The sequence below is a fragment of the Lemur catta genome, chromosome 14 (genome assembly GCF_020740605.2).
Source record: "Lemur catta isolate mLemCat1 chromosome 14, mLemCat1.pri, whole genome shotgun sequence".
In the NCBI taxonomy this organism is placed as follows: domain Eukaryota; kingdom Metazoa; phylum Chordata; class Mammalia; order Primates; family Lemuridae; genus Lemur; species Lemur catta.
In genome coordinates this window covers 68044387-68065399 of record NC_059141.1, presented here as the reverse complement: position 1 = coordinate 68065399, position 21013 = coordinate 68044387, and the positions used below count along the sequence as shown (strand labels likewise).

General features: G+C 49.3%; 1 protein-coding gene, 1 long non-coding RNA gene and 1 other non-coding gene across 5 annotated transcripts; 2 read left to right on the top strand and 1 right to left on the bottom strand.

The window, feature by feature from the left end:
- The first annotated feature begins 4634 nt into the window (after positions 1-4634).
- FXYD4 (FXYD domain containing ion transport regulator 4) lies at positions 4635-8633 on the top strand. Of its 3 annotated transcripts, none has more exons than XM_045568181.1 (9): positions 4635-4803; positions 5287-5332; positions 6448-6567; positions 7126-7158; positions 7265-7291; positions 7855-7929; positions 8029-8065; positions 8345-8382; positions 8461-8633. In XM_045568181.1, the coding sequence occupies exons 3-9, from the start codon at positions 6531-6533 to the stop codon at positions 8478-8480; spliced, it is 267 nt and encodes an 88-aa protein (XP_045424137.1). In that variant the 5' UTR covers positions 4635-4803; positions 5287-5332; positions 6448-6530; the 3' UTR covers positions 8481-8633. The 3 variants fall into 3 exon arrangements, with proteins under 3 accessions (XP_045424137.1, XP_045424138.1, XP_045424136.1); XM_045568182.1 differs by having other exon boundaries at positions 4636-4786; positions 6492-6567; XM_045568180.1 differs by having other exon boundaries at positions 4636-4803; positions 6492-6567.
- A 6798-nt stretch (positions 8634-15431) lies between these two features.
- LOC123650483 lies at positions 15432-15536 on the top strand. Its single transcript, XR_006739355.1, has one exon. It is a non-coding gene; the product is annotated as a U6 spliceosomal RNA (small nuclear RNA).
- A 966-nt stretch (positions 15537-16502) lies between these two features.
- LOC123649885 lies at positions 16503-19666 on the bottom strand. Its single transcript, XR_006739175.1, has 4 exons — positions 18969-19666; positions 17965-18016; positions 17649-17829; positions 16503-16610 (listed from the first exon to the last, which is right to left on the bottom strand). It is a non-coding gene; the product is annotated as an uncharacterized LOC123649885 (long non-coding RNA).
- Positions 19667-21013: the final 1347 nt, after the last annotated feature.

Below are 21013 nucleotides of genomic sequence, written 5' to 3'. Positions count from 1 at the left end.
TGGGCAACTAAAAATAGAAACAAACAAACAAACAAAAAACAATACTCTCACCATTCTTTTATAGATGAAGAAATAGAGACACAAGTTGATGGAACCCCCCTCAAATGTCACCCAGCTTGGAAGATGGGCCCCAGATTCAAACTCTGCAACTACAGCGACAACATTCTACTTCCTTCATTTATGGAGAATGGCTGGGGACACACACACATTCAGAGACCTGAAGAGAAAGAATGGGTGGCAGAGGCCAGGGGAGAGGCCAGCCTAGAGGGCCGAGATCTGCCCTCCAGGAGACTGTGGTGCCCAGAGAGGCCACACCCGAGAAAGCACAGTGAAACCCTGCCATAGGCAGTGAAGGTGTCACCACCATGCTGCCAGGCTGGGGTCCTGGCCTCACCGTCCACCCCACATGTGACGTGGGGCAAGCTACTCAACCTTTCTCTTCCTCAGTTTCCTCACTCTTCAAATGGGAACTGTGAAAATAACATTTTATTTATTTATTTATTTATTTGAGACAGAGTAGAATAGAAATAGGCTCCACTAATTTTTTTTTTTTTTTTTTTGAGACAGAGTCTCACTCTGTTGCTTGGACTAGGGTGCCGTGGCATCAGCCCAGCTCACAGCAACCTCAAACTCCTGGGCTCAAGCGATCCTCCTGCCTCAGCCTCCCAGAGTGGTAGGATTATAGGCGTGAGCCACCATGCTTGCCAGAGAAGATAAAATTTAAAAGCTGGTAGAACCCCAAAACACTTTAAGCCTTAAGAGAGCTGTGACTAAGATCTGAGTCACATAATGTGTTTTACAATTCCACCTTTTAAATTATAACTTAACTCTCTTCCTCATTGCTCTTGTTTTATAAATGCCTAAAAAAAGACCAGAGACTAGACCTCCCTCTTCCAATTGCTGGTCTCTGTTACAGATTAACTGCCCTGTCCTGTACCTACCTCAGGCCAGACGTGCCCCAAGCAAGGACCCCATGATAGTTGCATCTTCAGTATGAAATGTTAAATATACCTTCCCCCCAACCAAAATGACCACCTTGGACTAATCAAATCTTTATAACTATAAATTAAGTCTTACATTTAAAAATATTAAAATTCTATTAAACTTCCCAAACTTCTACATTGCAAAACACTTATTTTTGTTCTTTAAAATCTGTACTTCCCAAGCAGGCTGTCCTCAACCTTTACACTTAAATAAACTCCCTTTAAACTAGATTCTGACCTTTTAGATTATCTTAGGTTGACAGGACAATGAGATTGTGTACCTCAAAGAACGCTTGTGAGGGCTGAATGAGACCATATGTGCAATGAGCTCAAGAAATAGCCGCATCGACACTGGCTACCAGAGGTTTCCTGGACGCCTCCTCCGTGCTAAGCCCTCTGTGCTAAGCTCTGTCATGTGCACACAGACACAGGCTGTGAGGTCCAGAGGGCAAGGTCGCCACAGGCCTGGAGAGGCTGCCCTGCATTCTTTGCAGAACTCTGTTTTGCAGAACAGGTGTGGTAGACAAAGGCCAGCTGAGTGGAGGGTGTCCCTCAGGTCTTCCCTCAGCCAGGTGTCCTCGCCCAGTGGCTAGAGAGAGTCCCTGCACATAGGAGCATTGACAGATAGCTCATATTTGTGCACAAGTGACAGAATCCTATTCTGACTGCTCTATACTTTTTTCCACTTAATAATATCTGGGAGATAGTTTCAAGTCAGTACACGCAGAGTTGTCTCAATCTTCATAGAGATCTTGTGTTTAGGTAAAGGTGGTCCCACTTTCTGGCCTCCCCCCGGCCTGCTCCCCCTGGGGATGTGAGCTCAGGTAGAGATCAAGGACAGCGTCCCTCTCTGTTCCCCACAAGCCGGCCCTGCCAGGCCCTGTCCTGCTGGGGCCTCCCAGGGAGAGAGAGACTTTCTACTCAGCCTAAAGTTCCCTTAGTCCCTCAGTTGCCAAGGACCTCTTTCCAAACCCAACTCTGTTCCTAACTCCCCCCATTGTGCCAGGCCCCAGCCACCCGACCCCCATTGCCCCCTGAACCTACTGGATACATAGAATCTAGCTTGCTTGATTCCATGCAGAAGTTCTGACAAATCGTGGGGAACCGCACAGGAGGTCGGTCTGAGGGATCCTCCTCCCTTTCTTCGCTCCTGCAGACAGTGTGCTGACCCTTCCTAGGCCCCTCCACACAGCCAGCTGCAGCAGAGCCCTTCACCTTTACAGTCTCTTTCTTTTTTTTTTTTTGGAGACAAGGTCTCACTTTGTTGCCCAGCCTAGAGTGCAGTGGAGTGATCACAGTTCACTGCAACCTCCGCCTCCTGAGCTCAAGCGATCCTCCTGCCTGAGCCTTCTGAGTAGCTGGGACCACAGTCACACACCACCACGCCCGGCTGATTTTTCTCTTTTTAGCAGAGACAGGTCTTGCTCTTACCCAGGCTGGTCTCGAACTCCTGACCTCAAGAGATCCTCCCACCTCCACCTCCCAGAGTGCTGGGATTACAGGTGTGAGCCACCGTGCCCAACCCTTACAGTCCCTTTATTCTATCCCACAGAAGACCCACCCGCCTAAATCCTTCATTGCCCTCCCCAACCTGCCCAGATCAGAGACCCTAATCCCTCATCAGCCAACCCCATTTGCCTTCTGGACAAGGACAAGTGCCCTCACATGGAAAAGAATTGGTGAGCAGGACAGCAGATGGAGAGGCCTGGGGTCATCCAGAGGCCTATAGTGGGAGAGTCTGGCAGCACTGACAGCAGTGGCTGTCCTCCTCCTAGCCCCCCCTGCTGTGGGAAAGGCAGGAAGCCGGGCCATTGGTTCCCTGGGCTAAGTGAGTGTCAGGGCCTAGTCAGAGCTGAGCCATCCCAAGGGGGGTGCATTGGTCCCCAGCCTTCCCCCGCAATGAACACCCAGTCCAAGTAAAAGCAACGGGACCACTGAGCCCACAGAGCCCCAGGCCACCCCCATAGAAATCCTGGAGCCCCCACTGCTGGCATAGGAGCCCACAAACTCCCCACCACAGCACCCTCCAGGCCCGTCTTTTAGGATGTAGGTGAGCTAAAGAAGCTGATGTAATTTAAAACCACAATGAGCCCATATCAGAATGGCCATTATTAAAAATTCCAGAAACAGGCCGGGTGCAGTGGCTCATGCCTGTAATCCTAGCACTCTGGGAGGCCGAGGCAGGAGGATCACTTGAGCTCAGGAGTTCGAGACCAGCCTGAGCAAGAGCGAGACCCCATCTCCACTAAAAAATAGAAATAAATTAACCAGACAACTAAAAAATATAGAAAAAATTAGCCGGGCATGGTGGCGCATGTCTGTAGTCCCAGCTACTCAGGAGGCTGAGGCAGAAGGATCGCTTGAGCCCAGGAGTTTGAGGTTGCTGTGAGCTAGGCTGACGCCACAGCACTCTAGCCCAGGCAACAGAGTGAGACTCTGTCTCAAAAAAAAAAAAAAAAAAAAAAAAAAGTTTGCCTATTAGCTTTATTTTAAAATTAAAAAAATAAATTAAGAAACAATAGATGCTGGCACAATGTGGATGCCGTAAAAAGGGAACAGCTTGTTTATACGTGTTTGGTGGGAATGTAAATTAGTATAACCTCTATGGAAAACAGTATGGAGATTCCTCAAAGAACTAAAACTGGACTTACCGTTCGACTCCCCTACTGGCTATCTGCCCAAAGGGAAAGAGGTCATTATATCAAAAAGACATGCACATGTATGTTTACTGCAGCACAATTCACAATTGCAGAGAATGGAATCTACCAAAGTGCCCATCGCTGATGAGTGGATAAAGAAAATGTGGTGTATCTATACCATAGAGTACTACTCAGTCATAAATAAGAATGAAATAATGTCTTTTGCAGCAACTTGGATAGAAGTGGAACCCATTATCCTAAGTGAAGTATCCTAGCAATGGAAAAACAAACACCACACGTACTCGCTTGTAAGTGGCAGCTAAATGAAAGGTGGACATGGTCACACAGTGGCTCCATGGACTGTGGAGACTCAGAGGGGGAGGGTGTGCAGTGGGTGAGGGATCAACAATGACCTATCGGGGCGGTGCAGTGCTCGCCCTGTAATCCCAGCACTCTGGGAGGCTGAGGTGGGAGGATCACTTGAGCTCAGGAGTTCAAGACCAGCCTGAGCAAGGGCAAGATCCCATCTCTACTTAAAACAGAAAAATTAGCCGGGCATGGTGGCTCACGCCTGTAGTCCCAGCTACTCGGGAGGCTGAGGCAGGAGGATCACTTGAGCCCAGGAATTTGAGGTTGCTGTGAGCTAGGCTGACGCCACGGCACTCTACTTAGGGCAGTGGAGTGAGACTCTGTCCCCAAAATAAAAAAAAAAAAAAATTAACTATCGGATACAACATACACTATTCGGTGACAGGTTCACTAAAAGCCCAACTTCACCATTATACAATTCATCCATGCAACAAAAAACCACTTGTACCCCCTAAATCTATTGAAAGAAAAAGAAGGAAAGAAGCTGAAAGCCCATCACCTCCTCCCTGGAACCCACCTCGTCCTCCCTCGAGGGTCTGGTCGCAGGCCCAGCCCACCCCTCTCCCCCAGCACCCTGGGTGTGGCAGGCGGCTGTTCCTTAAGAGCTCAGCAGGGAGGAGCAGGGGCCAGAGTCTGGAGGAGTCTGACCAGTTCCCTCCAGCCTGCTGGTGTGTAGCCCTGGGCGGGACTACAGGGTTTAAAAAGCCGGAACCCACTTGCCTGGGCCATCCGCAGCCCCAGCAGCCTCCTCAGACCTGCCCCCTGCACCCCTGGCTCGGGGGAGCTCTCAGTCAGGTGAGCTCTTCACTCAGGTGAGCAGGCGCCCACTCTGGGGCTGTGAGGTGGAGGGGGATAGCCTAAGGGGCCAGTGCGGGGGCAGCATTCCCAAGGATTCTGAGTAACAAGGAGCCTGTCTGGAGTTGCGGACAGAGATATGGCTGCATTGGCTTCTGGGAAAGGGAGGCCTCCAGCTTTATGACCGCTGTCATGTGGACAATGGGTCATGGGCTGGAGGAAACAGGAGCCAGGCTTTGGCTAAAGAACATGTGGACTGGAATGGAGACCCTCATAATACAGGAACTCCAGGGGTGTGGAAGGTAAAGAGACAGAAGGTGGCCAGAGGGAGGCCGGCTTTGGAGACTGCTCCTAGCCCGAGGCCCACATTAACAGTTCCTCCCTCCTGCAATGTGTTTATTGTAACAGGCTTTTAGTGCTTAAGGACAAATAGTAGTTCATTTAATCCCATTGCTGTAACCTTGTGAGGTTGGTATTAGGATTATCCTCATTTTTTACAGGACACTGAAGCAGAGAGGTTGAGTAACCCGCTGAGTCACACAGCTGGTGAGTGGCTGAGGGGGTTGAGACTGGCCAGCTGGCCCTAGACCTGTGAGCTCATTAGGAGGCCAGAGCTGGGCATAGCAGATAGTAACAGCGGATATGCAGAAAGCTGGAAGGGGCTAATGTCAAGGACTCAGCCACCCTAGGGACAAGTAAATGGGGTTGTGGGTAGGAGAAAGGAGCAATGTCCCACTGCCTCGAGTTACCAGCTAATGGTGGTCTGTACTCTGACAATGGAATCTGGAGCTACCGGGAGCAGGGTCCCCAGGCCAGGGCTGGGCTGGGTGGGGGAGGTCGTCAAGGGTGTGGCGTGGCTCCCTCACCCCAGGGCTCAGCGCTGCCTCCTGGGCTTCCTCCTCTGCACCCTTAAGTTTGTGGCAAAGGCAGCTATCTGGGAATTCAGCCTGAAAGTGCCGGATCTGGCCACCCCAAGCCCAGACCTCCCGGAACATAGCCCAGGGCCTGGGAGCAGCTCTGTTTGTGTGGGGTTAGGAAGGCCAGCTCCATGCCCTGCCTTAGAACAGCAACTGCCTGACTTTGGGCATCTGATTACACCTCCCTATGAAATGGAGACAATAGTAGGCCCACCGGGTGGCTTACCCTGTAATCCTAGCACTCCGGGAGGCCGAGGTGGGAGGATCACTTGAGCTTAGGAGTTCCAGACTAGCCTGAGCAAGACTCTCTACAAAATATAGCAAAATTAGGGGGGGTATGGGGCATGCGCCTGTAGTCCCAGCTACTTGGGAGGCTGAGCCAGGAGGATCGCTTGAGCCCAGTTTGATATTGTAGTGACCTATGATAACACCACTGCATTCTAGCCCAGGTGACAAAGTGAGACCCTTTTTCAAAGGAAAAGAAAGAAATAGAGACAATAGTATCTTCCTCTGGGGAGGCAGGGTTTATCCTAAAGATTTTAACAAAGGCTTCTAGGGCACTTACTACCTGCAGGCACTGTTCTGAGTACTTAATTGGCATTAACTCAAGCCACATAACTCCAGGCAGTTACGATTATCATCTTTAGAGAAAACAGAAAGTAGTCACTTTTCCAGGATGGGCACATGAGCAAGTGCATCCTTGGGGTTTGTGCCCCTGCTCTCAACCACGGGGCTTTTATCCAGCGAGCTGCGAGCCAGAGCCAAGCCGCAGCTCCTCTCCCCTGCAGCCCTGCCCCAGCCCTGCCCTGTGAGCTGGAGAGACTGACATGGAGGGACTGACCTGGGCCCTTGTCCTGCTGGCAGGTGAGTCTTCCCTGCCTCTCGGGACCCTCCCCCATTTACCCCACCCACCAAGGCAACAAAGGCCAGACAGCATCTCCCAAAGGGGGCCTGGTGTCCAATAAACATGTTTTCATTAAACTGCCAATTAAATAAGAAAAATTAAGGAAATGATAGCACAGGTAGAATGTGAATACTGCAAAAATTGTCCCAATGGTTCCTGAATAAATTGAACTGGGGAACATTAACCACCTGTGGCATGAAAAGAAAGCAAAGCACTCCCTGTGTCTTGGGAAGGCAGAGAAGTAACCAGTGGGGCTCAGCAGGAAGCTTCTCAGAAATGGTAAAGAGATACCAAGAAATCAACCCAGTGAGAGCACAAGGAAGAGCTGCAGGAAGCCTGAGAAACAGGCAGGGCTGTGAGTTGGGGTCCAAAGGTCTGGGGTGGGAGCCAAGATTCCCGGGCTGTTTGGGGCTGTGGAACAAGCGCCTCAGGGTCACCTTCCCAACCTCCCTGGTGACTCACTCACTTGGACACCAGCGTCACGAATTCCTACCCACTTCTCTGCTTCTCCCACCCAGGTCTGCCTGCCTTGGAAGCCAAGGACCTGTTTGGTGAGTGGGGTGCCAACTGCCTGCCCACTCGGCCCCAGTTTCCCCTCTGACCCGCCACATCCTGTCTCCTGGTTCTGGTTCTTAATTGTTTTTCCCCTCTCTCCAGCTGATAAAGACGATCCCTTCTACTATGGTAAGAGCCTACATCCTACCCTTTCCTGTCCTGCACCTCTTTGCCAGTCTGGTGAGAGGTGGTATGGAGCCCAGTGTAGACAAAGGGAGGGCAGGGATTAACTTGGTCTCTGTGAGACAGCTTCACTCCAGCAGGGTGTTTGGAATACCCACGGGTGAGGGGCTGGAGGCCTGGGCTGTTGGGCCCCCAGAACCTCACCCCTACCCTCCTGCCTTCCACGGACACCCACCCTCACCTTCCTGAGGACCCACCCCAGCAGTTCTCCTCTTGCTGTCTAGATCCTTCACTTCCCCTGGGCCTCAGCTCAAAGGCCACCTTCCCTTCCGGAACAGCTTTCCTTGATCATCCTTCAAAGCTGATTCTGTCTCTGGGCTTTTGCACTGTTTTTTTCTTCATAGTGTTTGTCCCCATCAGATATCATATGATGCATCTAGTTGCCAGCTTGTTTTCTTTCTTGCTGCCTGGAATGGAAGTACCATGCAGGGCATAAATGTCTTGAGTGAATGAGGGAGGCAGGCAGCCCCAGGCTGGTGCAACCTCACGCTCTGTGCCCATCCCCCCAGACTGGGAAAGCCTGCAGTTGGGCGGGATGATCTTCGGAGGGCTCCTGTTCATCGCTGGGATCGCGATGGCCCTGAGTGAGTGGCAAGGGATGGCAAGGGATGGGAAGGGTGGGAACAGGGAGTGCCCTGACCCTAGCTCTGGCCCCAGCACTGATCTGTCTCTTTCTCTCACAGGTGGCAAGTGCAAATGCAAGGGCAATGGGAAGCAGGGGTAAGACTGGGGCCCTACTGTGTTCCCCTCCTGCTGAGCAGACCTTTGTGGTGGGGGGGTGAAGTCCTGTGCCCTGGAGAGTGAGGACAGCCTCCTGCCTGCTCACTGGGCTTGCAGTAGGGTTTGTCATTCCCAGATAATCAACCCTGAAGGGCCCCAAATCAGGGAAGGCTCTGACCCTTGGTATGAAGTGTCCCTGGAAGAACAGCAAAGAGGTGTGCCCCCTGGGGAGGGGAGAAGATGCTCCATGCTAATCTGATACTAATCGCCTTTCTCTAGCCCCTTGCCTGAGAAAGCCTCCCCACTCATCACTCCAGGTGAGCTGGGCTTCTTGTGGGGTGAGGGGGCGTCTGTAGGGACTGTGTCTGTGACGACCTGCGCCCCGCTTTCCACAGGCTCTGCCAGCACCTGCTGAGCACAGGACCAGCCCGGAACGGTGCCCCACATCTCCCCCAGGCCCTCCAGTACGGACTGGCCCTCCGAGGCCAGGCTGTTAGGCTACCAGGCTCCCTACTGATCCGAAGGGTGTCCAAAGCTTATTTACAGATTAAACTGGTCCCACTGCTCCCTCCGGTGGTCTTGTGACCCTCTGTGCATTGCTGCTGCTCCCTGAGGCCCACTCCTAGCAAGGGCCCACTTTGAGAATCCCCACCACCACAATATTGTATCAAAAGACCTTACAGATTCTGCCCTTTGCCTAGGGCCAGACACCCACGGCAGCCGGCCCCCACGGAGACCTCTCCTCACTTAGTGGGCGCTCTCTGTGGTAGGAAATGTGGCAATTCCTTCCTTGACCCACCCCAGTGAAACCCAAATAACCCCCAGATCATCCCATGGGCTCCCCTCCCCCAGCCAATATCCTGTGAAATCCCACCACATCCCAAGAAGCCCTGTGCGGTGCCTCTGAGAACGAAAAACCGCCTGTGCCAATCCAAGTTCTTCGTGTGCCCCAGTCCCGCTGCAGGAGTGGCAGGGGGGTGGCCGTGCCTCCCGCCCGGAGCCTGTCCTGCAGTCCCGCCCCTCGGCCGCGCAGGCTGGAGGGAGCTGGGCCCACCGCAGGGGCCGCGTCTTGGCGTGGCTGCCTCTAATGGTGTGGCCGCACAGCCTCCCTCCACGTCTCAGGGTGGGGCCTCATCCGAGAAGTACAGTGTGTCCTAGACTTGGGGTCACCTGACTTGCGGGCTGGGTCGGAGGCAAATGCAGAGGCCCCGAGGTGTAACGAGGAGGGTCACGTACCTGCAGGGCCTTCGGCGCGGCCCGTGTGGGGGCAGGGAGGGCTCCGAGGCCGGGCCGGCCGCGACCCCGCCCAGGCGCCCGGGGCGGAACGCGCCGCTTTTGCGGGGAGCCGCCGCGCTCCGCCCGGGAGGAGGGGCCCGCGGGCGGGAGGGCGAGGCTGGAACGCGGGCGAGCGGGCGCCGCGCGGCCTCTGTCCGGCCGGGAGCGGGCTGCGGGCCACGCCGGCGCGAGCGTCCTCTGGGAAAGCGGAAAAGGAGCTCGCTGAGCTGGCCGAGTGAGTAGCCGGGCGCGGTGGCGCCTGCAGCGCCCGCTGCTCGGGAGGCCAAGGCTGGAGGACGGCTGGAGCCCAGGAGCGTGAGGCTGCGGTGCGCTGAGAGGACGCCGCTGAACTGCAGCCCGGGCGACACAGCGAGACTCTGTCTCAAACAAAAATCCAAGTGTGCAGAGGCAGGCCCCGCGGCGCAGCGTGTGCGGTCTGCTCCCCGCTCGCAGCTCTGCCGTCCCGCCGAACCCACCTTGCCTGGCGGACCTGTCCTGGCCGCGGCATGGCCACGAGTTCACCCGGGCGCCCGGCTGGGGAGTGGGGGTTTCTGGACACAGCGTGGGCACGCATCTTCCCCGGCACGTCCCAGGCCCACCTCGCAGTGGGGACCTGCCACGCGCAGTCCTGCCCTGCTCTCAGGCTGCCAAACGCCCGTGTTCACATCCCCCCTGAACAGGTGCCACAGTTCCCCCAGCCCTGTGAGCGACCACTGCAGGGTGGGAGGCCCCGCGGCGCCTGCGGCGCCTAGGTCAGTCTGTCCAATTCCAGGCTTGTCCCTGTGGTGTGGAGCCTGGACTGTCACGGGTGGGAGAGCGCAGGGACTGATGGGCCGTGCCTGGGGGGCGATGCAGGGTGGAGTGGGTGTTAGCCCCCGGTGGAGGAGGCTAGGCCCTAGAGCTGGGCTGCTGGTTCCCAGGGGAAAAGAGTTCTCTTTTCTTCCTCAGCCTGAGGAGTGGGGTAGGTAGCCATGGATGGGAGTCTCCCTCCAGGCTTCCCTGTGTGGGATTACTGGCTGTGCCTCAGAGACCCCCTTCCCCGGGCCTATGGGGAGGGTGATGTCAGTCACAATTCCTTTGCTTATCACCCTCTCCCGGGAGAGGGGCTGCTGAGGGGGAAAGCAGAGAAAGCAATTTCCACTTAGGTGAGCACTTACTATGTGACACACACTGTTTCAAACACTTCACATGTTAAGCCAATTAACTTTTCCAACAACCTAGGAGGTGGGGGACTCTCCCACCTCAGCACAGGAGATGGACTAAAGTACCCAGAGGTTCCCACAGGCTAATAGACCGGCAGCCTCGCATCCAGCAAGTCCTGCTCCTGAGCTACATTTGTGAAGGACTGGCTTTATCTGGCATTTACCGCTATCTGAGAAAGAGCTCAGTGATTGTGTCTACTTGGTGACTGAACATCCTTCCCCACATTTTTATTTAAAAACCTTTTTTATTTTTTTTTGAGACAGAGTCTCGCTCTGTTGCCCAGGCAAGAGTGCCGTGGCGTCAGCCTAACTCACAGCAACCTCAAACTCCTGGGCTCAAGCAATCCTTCTGGCTCAGCCTCCCAAGTAGCTGGGACTACAGGCATGCGCCACCATGCCCGGCTAATTTTTTCTATATACTTTTAGTTGTCCAGCTAATTTCTTTCTATTTTTTTAGTAGAGACGGGGGTCTGGCTCTTGCTCAGGCTGGTCTCGAACTCCTGAGCTCAAACAATCCTCCTGCCTCAGCCTCCCAAGTGCTAGGATTACAAGTGTGAGCCACCTCTCCTGGCAACAATCGTTTTTTTTCCTGATGCAACTATCTTTCATGCTTATTACAGAGAACTTGAACATTACTCAGAAGATAAACCAATTTGTAACCGGAACATCCAGAAATAATCAAGGTGAAAAGTTTGATAGAGTCTTGCAGATCATATTTTGTCTCTTATACCTGGGAGGTGGCCTTGTGAGTTTGGGATCAGAACTCAAGTTATTTCAGAATCCAAAGGTGAGGACTGGGGAAAGGACATTTCTGACTTGAAATCATACTTTTATATTATCAATTTTTTAATCATTTTAATTTTTTTAAGATAGGGTATTGCTATATTGTCCAGGCTGGTCTTGAAGTCCTTGGCTCAAGTGATCCTCTTACCTCAGCCTTCTTAGTAGCTGAGATTACAGGCATGAACCACCATGCCCAGCTTATACTATTATTATTTTTAAATTTTTATTTATTTATTTATTTTTGAGACAAGGTCACAATTCTTTCTTGTTGCCCAGGCTAGAGTGCAGTGGTAGGTGCAATCCTAGCTCGTTGTCACCTCAAACTCCTGGGCTCAAGCGATCCTCCTGCCTCAGCCTCCCGAGTAGCTGGAACTACAGGTTTGTACCACCATGTCTGGCTAATTTTTCTATTTTTTTGTAGACATGGGGTTTCGTTATGTTGCGCAGGCAGGTCTTGAACTCCTGGCCTCAAGCAATCCTCCTGTCTTGGCCTCTCAATGTGCTAGGATTATAGGCATGAGCCACCCCATCTGGCCTATTATTACTATTTTATTGTATAGTAAGTGCTCATTTATACTTAAATCCATTTCTGGGCTTTGTAATCTATTAAATTGATCTATTTTTAAATTTCTGTGCCTGTGCCTCTTTTTTCAATTAAAAAAACTTCACATTTAAGATAATTATAGATTCATGGCAATTGTAAAAATAATACAGAGAAGATGGGTGTGGTGGCAAGTGCCTGTAGTCCCAAACTACTTGGGAGGCTGAAGCAAGAGGATCACTCAAGCTCAGAAGCTGAAGACTGGCCTGGGAAACAGAGTGAGATCTTGTCTCAAAATAATAAAATATAGAAGGATCCCCCACTTTCCTCCTGTGGTAACTTCTTGCATAAGAGAGCACACTGTGTCAACCCAAATTTTACTTATTTTATTTTTTTTTAGAGACTTGTCTCACAAGGTTACCCAGGCTGGTCTTGAACTCTTGGCCTCAAGAGATCCTCCCCTTTGGCCTTTCAAAGTGCTGGGATTACAGATGTGAGCCACTGCATCCGGACTCTCATTGGTGCTTCATCACCTGTGTATCTTGACCATTGCCACAGTGAAGATAAAGAAAAGCTCAGGGGGGTTGGGGTGCAAGGGCAATATACGTAACCTAAACATTTGTACCTCCACAATATGCTGAAATAATAATAATAAAAAAAAAAGCAAAGCTCATCACAAGGATCCCTCATGCTTCCCTCTTACAGCCACACCCACGTTCCTCCCCACCCACACCCACAGGCCTACTCCCTGGCAACTGCTAACCTGTTCTCTCTCTCTGTAGTTTTGTTATTTCAAGAATTTATACAAATGGAATCACACAGTAGATGTCCTTTTAAGATTGGCTTTCTTGACTCGGGATAATTCTCTGGAGGTCCATCCAGGCTGCTGTGTGAATCAATAGTTTGCTTCTTTCTGTTGCTGAGTAGTAAATCCAGGAAACTACTTTTAAAATAAGGGCCTACTAACTTAAGGAAAACAGTAATAAGGTTTATTCTAAGACCCCTGGCTTGAAAACACTGTAAAATCTCTGTTTCCCAGAAAGTAGCAGTATTTTACCCACGATATTTTTTGTAAAATGCTATACAACCCAGGGTGGGAAGTGGGGCTAGCAGTTAACACGAGAGGGCAGCCAGGCCGTCCCGGGCACCACTGGTTAGGCCCTGTGCCCAGCTCTGTGGAAGCATTACTCAGTCCCAGCCCAGCCATCCGAGGAGTGTTCTTAAAGCAAGGTTGAATCAATTCTGCTCAAAATGCACCAACGGGCAAGGTTTGGTATAATCCCAGCACTTTGGGAGGAGGATTTCTTTCTTTTTTTTTTTTGAGGCAGTGTCTCACTTTGTTGCCTAGGCTAGAATGAGTGCTGTGGCGTCAGCCTAGCTCACAGCAACCTCCAACTCCTGGGCTCAAGTGATCCTCCTACCTCAGCCTCCTGAGTAGCTGGGACTACAGGCATGCACCACCATGCCCAGCTAATTTTTTCTATATATTTTTAGTTGTCTAGCTGATTTCTTTCTATTTTTAGCAGAGACGGGGTCTCGATCTTGCTCAGGCTGGTCTTGAACTCCTGAGCTCAAGCAATCCTCCCGCCTTGGCCTTCCAGAGTGCTAGGATTACAGGCGTGAGCCACTGCGCCTGGCCAGAAGGAGGATTTCTATTTCCTTTTCTTCTTCTTCTTCTTCTTTTTTTTTTTTAACAAGACCTGTCTTACAAGAAATGGAGGAGGAATTTTTAAGGCCCAGAGATCGAAACCAGCCTGGGCAACATAGTGAGACCCCCATCTCTACAAAAGATTTTTTAAAAGTTAGCCAGCCGGGGCCAGCCACGGTGGCTCACGCCTGTAATCCTAGCACTCTGGGAGGCCAAGATGGGAGGATTGTTTGAGCTCAGGAGTTCGAGACTAGCCTGAGCAAGAGCAAGACCCCATCTCTACTAAAAATAGAAACTAGCTGGACAACTAAAAGTATATAGAAAAAATTAGCCGGGCATGGTGGCGCATGCCTGTAGTCCCAGCTACTTGGGAGGCTAAGGCAGAAGGATTGCTTGAGCCCAGGAGTTTGAGGTTGCTGTGAGCTAGGCTAACGGCATGGCACTGTATCCCAGGCAACAGGGCGAGACTCTGTTTCAAAAAGAAAAAAAAAGTTAGCCAGGCATGGTGCTGCACACCTGTAGTCCTGGCTACTTGGGAGTCTGAGGCAAGAAGATTGCTTGAGCCCAGGAGTTCGAGTCTGCAATGAGCTATGATGGTGCCTCTGCCCTCCAGCCTAGACGACAGAGTGAGATCCTGTCTTGAAAAACAAAAACAGGTCAGGCACAGTGGCTCATGTCTGCAATCCTAGCTCTTTGAGAGGCCAAGACAGGAGAATCACTCGAGCCCAGGAGTTTGAAGTTGCAGTGAGCTATGTGATGCCACTGCATTGTGACCCAGGCTATAGAGGGAGACCCCGCTTCAAAAGAAAGAAAAGAAAAGAAGAAAAGAAAGGAAAGGAAAGGAAAGGAAAGAAAGAAAGAAAGACAAACCAAAGTACTATTAAAAAAAAAGACAAGGTCATACGGGATTGGTGTGGTTTCTAATCCAGTGACTGGTGTTCTGATAAGAAGAAGGAGATCTGGACACAGGAGAAGGCCCCATGACAATGGAGGTGCGATTGGAGTGCTGCTGCTGTAAGCCCAGGACATCAGGCCGGCTGGCAGCTGTCAGAAGCTAGGAAGAGGCAAGGAAGAATTCTCCAGAGACTCAGAGAGAGAGCATGACCCTACTGATACCTTGGTTTGGACTTCTTGCTTCCATAACTATGAGAAAATAAATTTCTGTTGTTTTAAGCCACTCTGTTTTTGGTACTTTGTTACAGCAGCCCTAGGTAACTGGTACACTATATAACATAACTGAATGGAACTTTAGGACTAGAAGTTCCTAACTAAAGTTAAGAACATAACTGATGTCTAACAACAAATTAGACTTAGCTGAAGAGAATTCGTGAATTGAAAGATAGATATGAAGAAATATCAAGATAATATAAGAAAGAAAATGCATTAAATAAAACCCCACATCTATTAATGATTTAAAAAATAAATAGCCCGGATGAGGTAGCTCATGCCTATAACCCTAGCAATCTGGGAGCCCGAGGCAGGAGGATTGCTTGAGCTCAGGAGTTGGAGACCAGCCTGAGCAAGAGTGAGACCCCGTCTCTACTAAACAGAAAAATTAGCCCAGTGTGGTGGTGAGCGCCTGTAGTCCCAGCTACTGGGGAGGCTGAGGCAGGAGCATCGCTTGAGCCCAGGAATTTGAGGTTGCTGTGAGCTATGATACCACTCCACTCTAGCTGGGGTGACAGAGTGAGACTCTGTCTCAAAAAATAAAAATAAATAAATAAATAAATAAATATACTAAACCTGAAGTAAATGGTAAATTTCCTATTTCATAAAGGGTGTGCATCAAAAAAACAATAAGCATATTAACAGAAATATTGACAGCTTTCTCTCTGAAATTGGGAATAAGACAAGGATGCCCTCTTACCCCCAAATTTGTTCAGCATCACATTTTCTAACAATAAGAAATAAATTTATGTGCTCACTTCTGTAGTACATATACTAAAAATTGGAACAGTACAGAGATTAGCATGGCCCCTGCACAAAGATGATACGCAAATTAATGAAGCATTCCACATTAAAAAAAAAAGAAATAAACTTAAGAGCAGGCAATAAGACAGTACCCTTGGAGGATTGGTTCCAGGGCTCCTGCTGTTACCAAATCCAAGGATGCTCAAGATCCTGTGTAAAAAGGTGTAGTCTTTGCATATAACCCATACAATTCTCCTGTATGCTTTAAATCATGTCTAGATTACTTATAATACCTATGTGAAAGTTGGTCCTTGAGAGGCCAGGGAGGAAAAGCACATTACATTCCTCCAAGAATGTAATTCTCTCCAAGTCCAGTGCCTGAAACTTGCCTATTGTAACCTGAAACCAGTTTTATCTAATAGCTGGTGAAACTATCTGCTACAACCCTAAGACTAGTTCTAGCCACTCATGAATCAGAGCTTGCCAGCTCCCCAGACTTTACTAGTGCCGATGAACTGTCTTTCAAAACGACATGTAACATTATTTCTCTCTTTTTTTTTTTTTGAGACGGAGTCTCACTCTGTTGCCCAGGCTAGAGTGCCGTGGCGTCAGCCTAGCTCACAGCAACCTCAAACTCCTGGGCTCAAGCGATCCTCCTGCCTCAGCCTCCCAAGTAGCTGGGACTACAGGCATGCGCCACCATGCCCGGCTAATTTTTCTGTATTTATTTTTAGCTCTCCATATAATTTCTTTCTATTTTTAGTAGAGATGGGGTCTTACTCTTGCTCAGGCTGGTCTCGAACTCCTGAGCTCAAACGATCTGCCCGCCTCGGCCTCCCAGAGTGCTAGGATTACAGGTGTGAGCCACCACGCCTGGCCCTATTTCTCTTTTTTATGAAACTCTCAACCTTCTCTATGTTATTCAGACATACCAAAGGCTACCGTGTCCGTGTGTGTATGCCTGGAATTGCAATTCTTGCTTCCCAAAATCAAACGTTAAATTAGAAATTCATCTCTATATTTTATTTTGACTTTGACACCTAATACAACGTAAATACTGTGTAAATAGTTGTTATACTGAATTGTTTTTTAAATTTATATTTTGATTGCTGTATAATGTTATTTTGTATTGTTTTTCCTAAATATTTGGATCCACAGTTGGTATGGATGGCCGACTGTACATACCTAAGGATTAGAAAGAAATTAATAAAACTGTCACTATTTGCAAATGACATGATTTTGTATGTAGAAAACACAAAGAATCTACATTTAAATTATTGGAACAGATAAGTGAATTTTAGCAAGGCCATAAAGGTTAATATTAAAACATCCACTTTTTAGTATTTCTATTCCCAGCAACGAACTCTTAAAAAGTAAAAGTAAGAGACACCACTTATAATATGATCAAATACCTAGGAACGGCTGGACACGGTGGCTCACTCCTGCAATCCTAGCACTCTGGGAGGCTGAGGTGAGAGGGTCATTTGAGCTCAGGAGTTCGAGACCAGCCTGAGCAAGAGAAAAACTCCATCTCTACTAAAAAAAAAAAAAAATAGAAAGAAATTAGCTGGACAACTAAAAATATATAGAAAAAAATTGGCCGGGCCTGGTGGCGCATGCCTGTAGTCCCAGCTACTCAGGAGGCTGAGGGAGGAGCATAGCTTGAGCCCAGGAGTCTGAGGTTGCTGTGAGCTAGGCTGACACTGCGGCACTGTAGCCCGGGAAACAGAGTGAGACTCTGTCTCCAAAATAAAACAAAAAAAGCCAAATATCTAGGAACTAACCAAATGAAATATGTGTAAGAATTTTTACACAAAAGCTAAAAGCAAAACTGAGAAGCCATGAGGCTTGCTGCCTCTGCCAGCACGCAAGTCATGATGGTGGTGTGCAGGGGGCTTATCTCCCTGCTCCGGGCTGGTCTCTGCTGAGTACCCAGGAGCTGATTTTTGAATAACTAGCTCCGTCCTGCTGAAGACATGGCCTTGATTTAGAACACTCAGGGTTTGGGCTATGAATGTCTATTGAGACCTGTCAGAGACACCACCTGGAATCATTTATGCACACAGATACCTCTATGCTGGGACCTGCTCCTCTGTCATTTGTAGCAGATGGCAGAGCAGCTGGCAGAACCCTTGTAGCCTTCTGGTCACCTGATAGTTGGGCAGGAGCAGTATTTTCAAGTGTAACAGAAGCTTTCTCCAAAATCCAAAAAGTCCTACCTACCCAAAATTATGCCTCTTTTTTAGTGACACAAGTTGTAAGGTGTGGTGGGTCTGATGGTAGTGAGTTATACTTATTAACATTAGTGGCTGGTTGGAAGGTATCTTGTGATTGTTCAGTCAGTTACAGATGGAACTCCTTGTTCTACTCTTTCCCCTCTTCTCACTACTGCACTTGACCAGTCCTTAAAAGAGAAACAAAAAATTTTTCAACATTAGTGTTATTGAAGTTGGTATACAACTTCTTCCCAATTGCTAAATTTGACTAGCTTTTAAATAAATAAATAAAAAGTTGCAAGATGCAATATCTTGACCTTTACCTCGGAGGAAATGCCCCGGTTACGCCCAAGGCCACAGATTGGCAGACATATCCTGTAAAGAGTCAGACAGTAAATATTTAAATATCTTAGGTTTTGTGGGCCATGTGGTCTCTGAGGCAACTACTCATCTCTGCCCGTTGTAGCGTAAGGGCAACCATAGACAACATGCAAACAAATGGGCATGGCTCTGTACCAAAAAAATTTTATTTACAAAAGCAGGCAGCAGGCTAGATTAGGCCCACAGACCCTAATTTGCTGACCCTTGCCCATGACTATAGACTCTAACAGTCTTCCCTCTAGCACACGTCTTCCTAGGGCATCCAGAGTCCTTGCTGCTTCCTCCCCACCAAGTCCAATTAGCATGTCACCATTTTAGTCAGTCATTGCCAGGTGATCAATGTCTCTTCAGACTGTACTGTAACGTACAGAAGTTAACGGAATCCTGGGGAAAGACAGGGAATATATTTTGCTGTCCATGTTATAAGAATGCAAAATATTGTTTAAGCTACTTAATGCTGATGGAAAAGAATGATTCACTATGTCAGTAGCTGCCAAAGTATCAGAGGCTTGTTGATCCATACTGGAAGAACTGCAGCTGTGATTGGAGCGATGACTTGGTTAAGTTCCTGGTCATCTGCTATCACTTGCTAAGATCCATCTGGTTTCTTGTTGGAACCAGACAGGCAAATTAAAAGGGCATATGATGCTTGCCTTTTTTGTCCACGTGTGGCCCCAGCCCATTACAGCACCTATTCATCTTGCTGCCTTGGATGGGGAGCACCATTTGAGCGGTTCCTCTTGGCCTTCTGTACCACTGTAACTGACTCCACAAGCCAGGGACCCAGTGTGGGCTTATCTGCACAGGGTACCCCTCCCCACTCACTCAGGGAGATAGCCCGAGGCTCTGCACACTCACTTGACCCATGATAAGATGAACTTGGCCTTCCTATGCTTCCGCTCTAACAAAGGGGCCTCAGTGGCATTCTGGGTCCCCTGGTACTCACCTGAACTCACACCCTATGTCCAACAGCCCTCAAGGGACTAGGGTCATTCGCTCTCCTGGGCTGGGGTGAGGTTCGTGGAATATTTATATTTATTTTATACAATTGTAATGCCAGGCTCTCCCTCCACTTCAATTGATGGCTTCTGGGTCTGAGACTTGATTCTGTTCTGGTAATAAATAGAACAAGATCCTGATGTTCAACAGAAATGGCCAACATCAGCTTTCTGCTCCCAGCTTACTCCTCTTTGGCTATTTAAACCAAGCAACAGTCTTGCTATTGGCCTTTGTCACAGACCAGGGCTGGTCAAGGCTGCCCACTACTGCTAACCTCACATCTGATGATTGCCACTACCTGTGTCTCGTCTTCTGGAATCCTGTCATCCGTCTTTTTCCTATTGCCAAGGCTGGCTGAGAGGAGAGCTTCCACTAAGTTTCTCAAAATGCTGGTGAGTGTTCTGAGGTCCTTCCAGGGACAGATTTACCTGTTTTCTCTGGGTATCCTGCATGCCCTCCTGTGGGGGAATGATCCTTGAAGCATGCTTTGAACAGATTAGGATAAACTGAGCAATTTGCTCAGAATTCTCAAATCTTGGCTCACAAGAGATGTCTCCTTTCGATGCAGTTTCCTACTCAACCCTAATGTACCACCCCCAAGTCCCCCTGATGAGCTGCAGGTCCTGTCCATTTGAACCAGGACTTGCAGCGTTTTTGTTAAGTCCATTTCCGTTTATAGTAGGAACTCTTCCCTCTGTGCCATGCTCAGTCCTGATACTGGTTTTCTGCAACATGGGTCAGCAAACGTCTAAGGGACCATATAATAAACACCTTAGCTTCTGTAGGCCAAAGGGCAAAACTGATGTTTTCACATTAAACTCAAAGTAAGTACAACTTTTTGCACTACAGGTTTACTGATAATGGAACTTTTTTTGAGGGACATTGTATGTTGCTTACTTGGAGTTCCTGGTTATCAAATGGATTGCAAATTCCATTTGTAAAACTCAATTCTTGGCCAGGTGCGGTGGCTCATGCCTATAATCCTGGAAATTGAGGTGGAAGGATGGCTTGAGCCCAACCTGAGCACCATAGCAAGACATCATTCCTTAAAAACAACAACAAAAAAAAAAACCCCCAAAACTAGCTGGGCATGCTGGCATGTGCCTGTGGTCCCAGCAACTCAGGAGGCTGAGGCAGGAGGATCACTTCAGCCCACAAGTTTGAAGTTGCAGTGAACAGCACAATCCAGCCCAGGCAAGAGAGAGAGACCATGTCTCAAAGAAAACTAAACCAAAAACTATTCTTAGCTTGTGGGCCAAACAGGTGGCAAGCTGGACCTGGTTTGTGTAGTTTGCCAACCCATTCTGGAAACAATGAGACTCGGAGCAGACCACAAGGGGGGCATACATCTTAGGACTATCACCTACCTCAGGCCAAGGCTTTGGCATGGTCTTCCTTTTAACAAGTGTCCCATGGTTGCAGGTCCAGAGATTTTGGGTCACTTAGCACACTCCCCCCAACTTTCCCATCCCAGGTTCCTGGAGCCCACTCCTCCCATACACGTATCCTAAATTTAGCAGACTTCCAGAGGAGTAAAGGTATGCCTTGAGATTGCACTGCCCTATGAAATCTGAGGTCTCAGCCTCATGGCACCCCAGCCCACACCAGTAAGTGCAATTTCCAAAGCTCCTAACTGGAACTCCACCTGGGTGGGTTTCTCCAGTCTCCCTCAAAACCTGTGGGCCTCTGCTTCCCTAATGGTTGCTGTGGCTTGAGCATGGCAGGCCCAGGGGATGTGCAGAGACCCCGGAACAAGGCCTAGAATAGTGGCAGTTCCTGTTGCATTCCCAGTGCATCTTTCTCATTCTGCCCGTGCCCCAGCACCTTGGCATTCCTTGGTGACGCTGCCGTGACAGGCCATCTGATGCAGAACACTGGGGTAAAGGCTGGCAGGTAAGCTTGGCCTGTGAAGACCAGTGAGGCTAGTCTTCCCACACAGACCTAATTTTTTAATGAAACCTTCAGGGATATAACCAAGAGCATTTTCTTTTT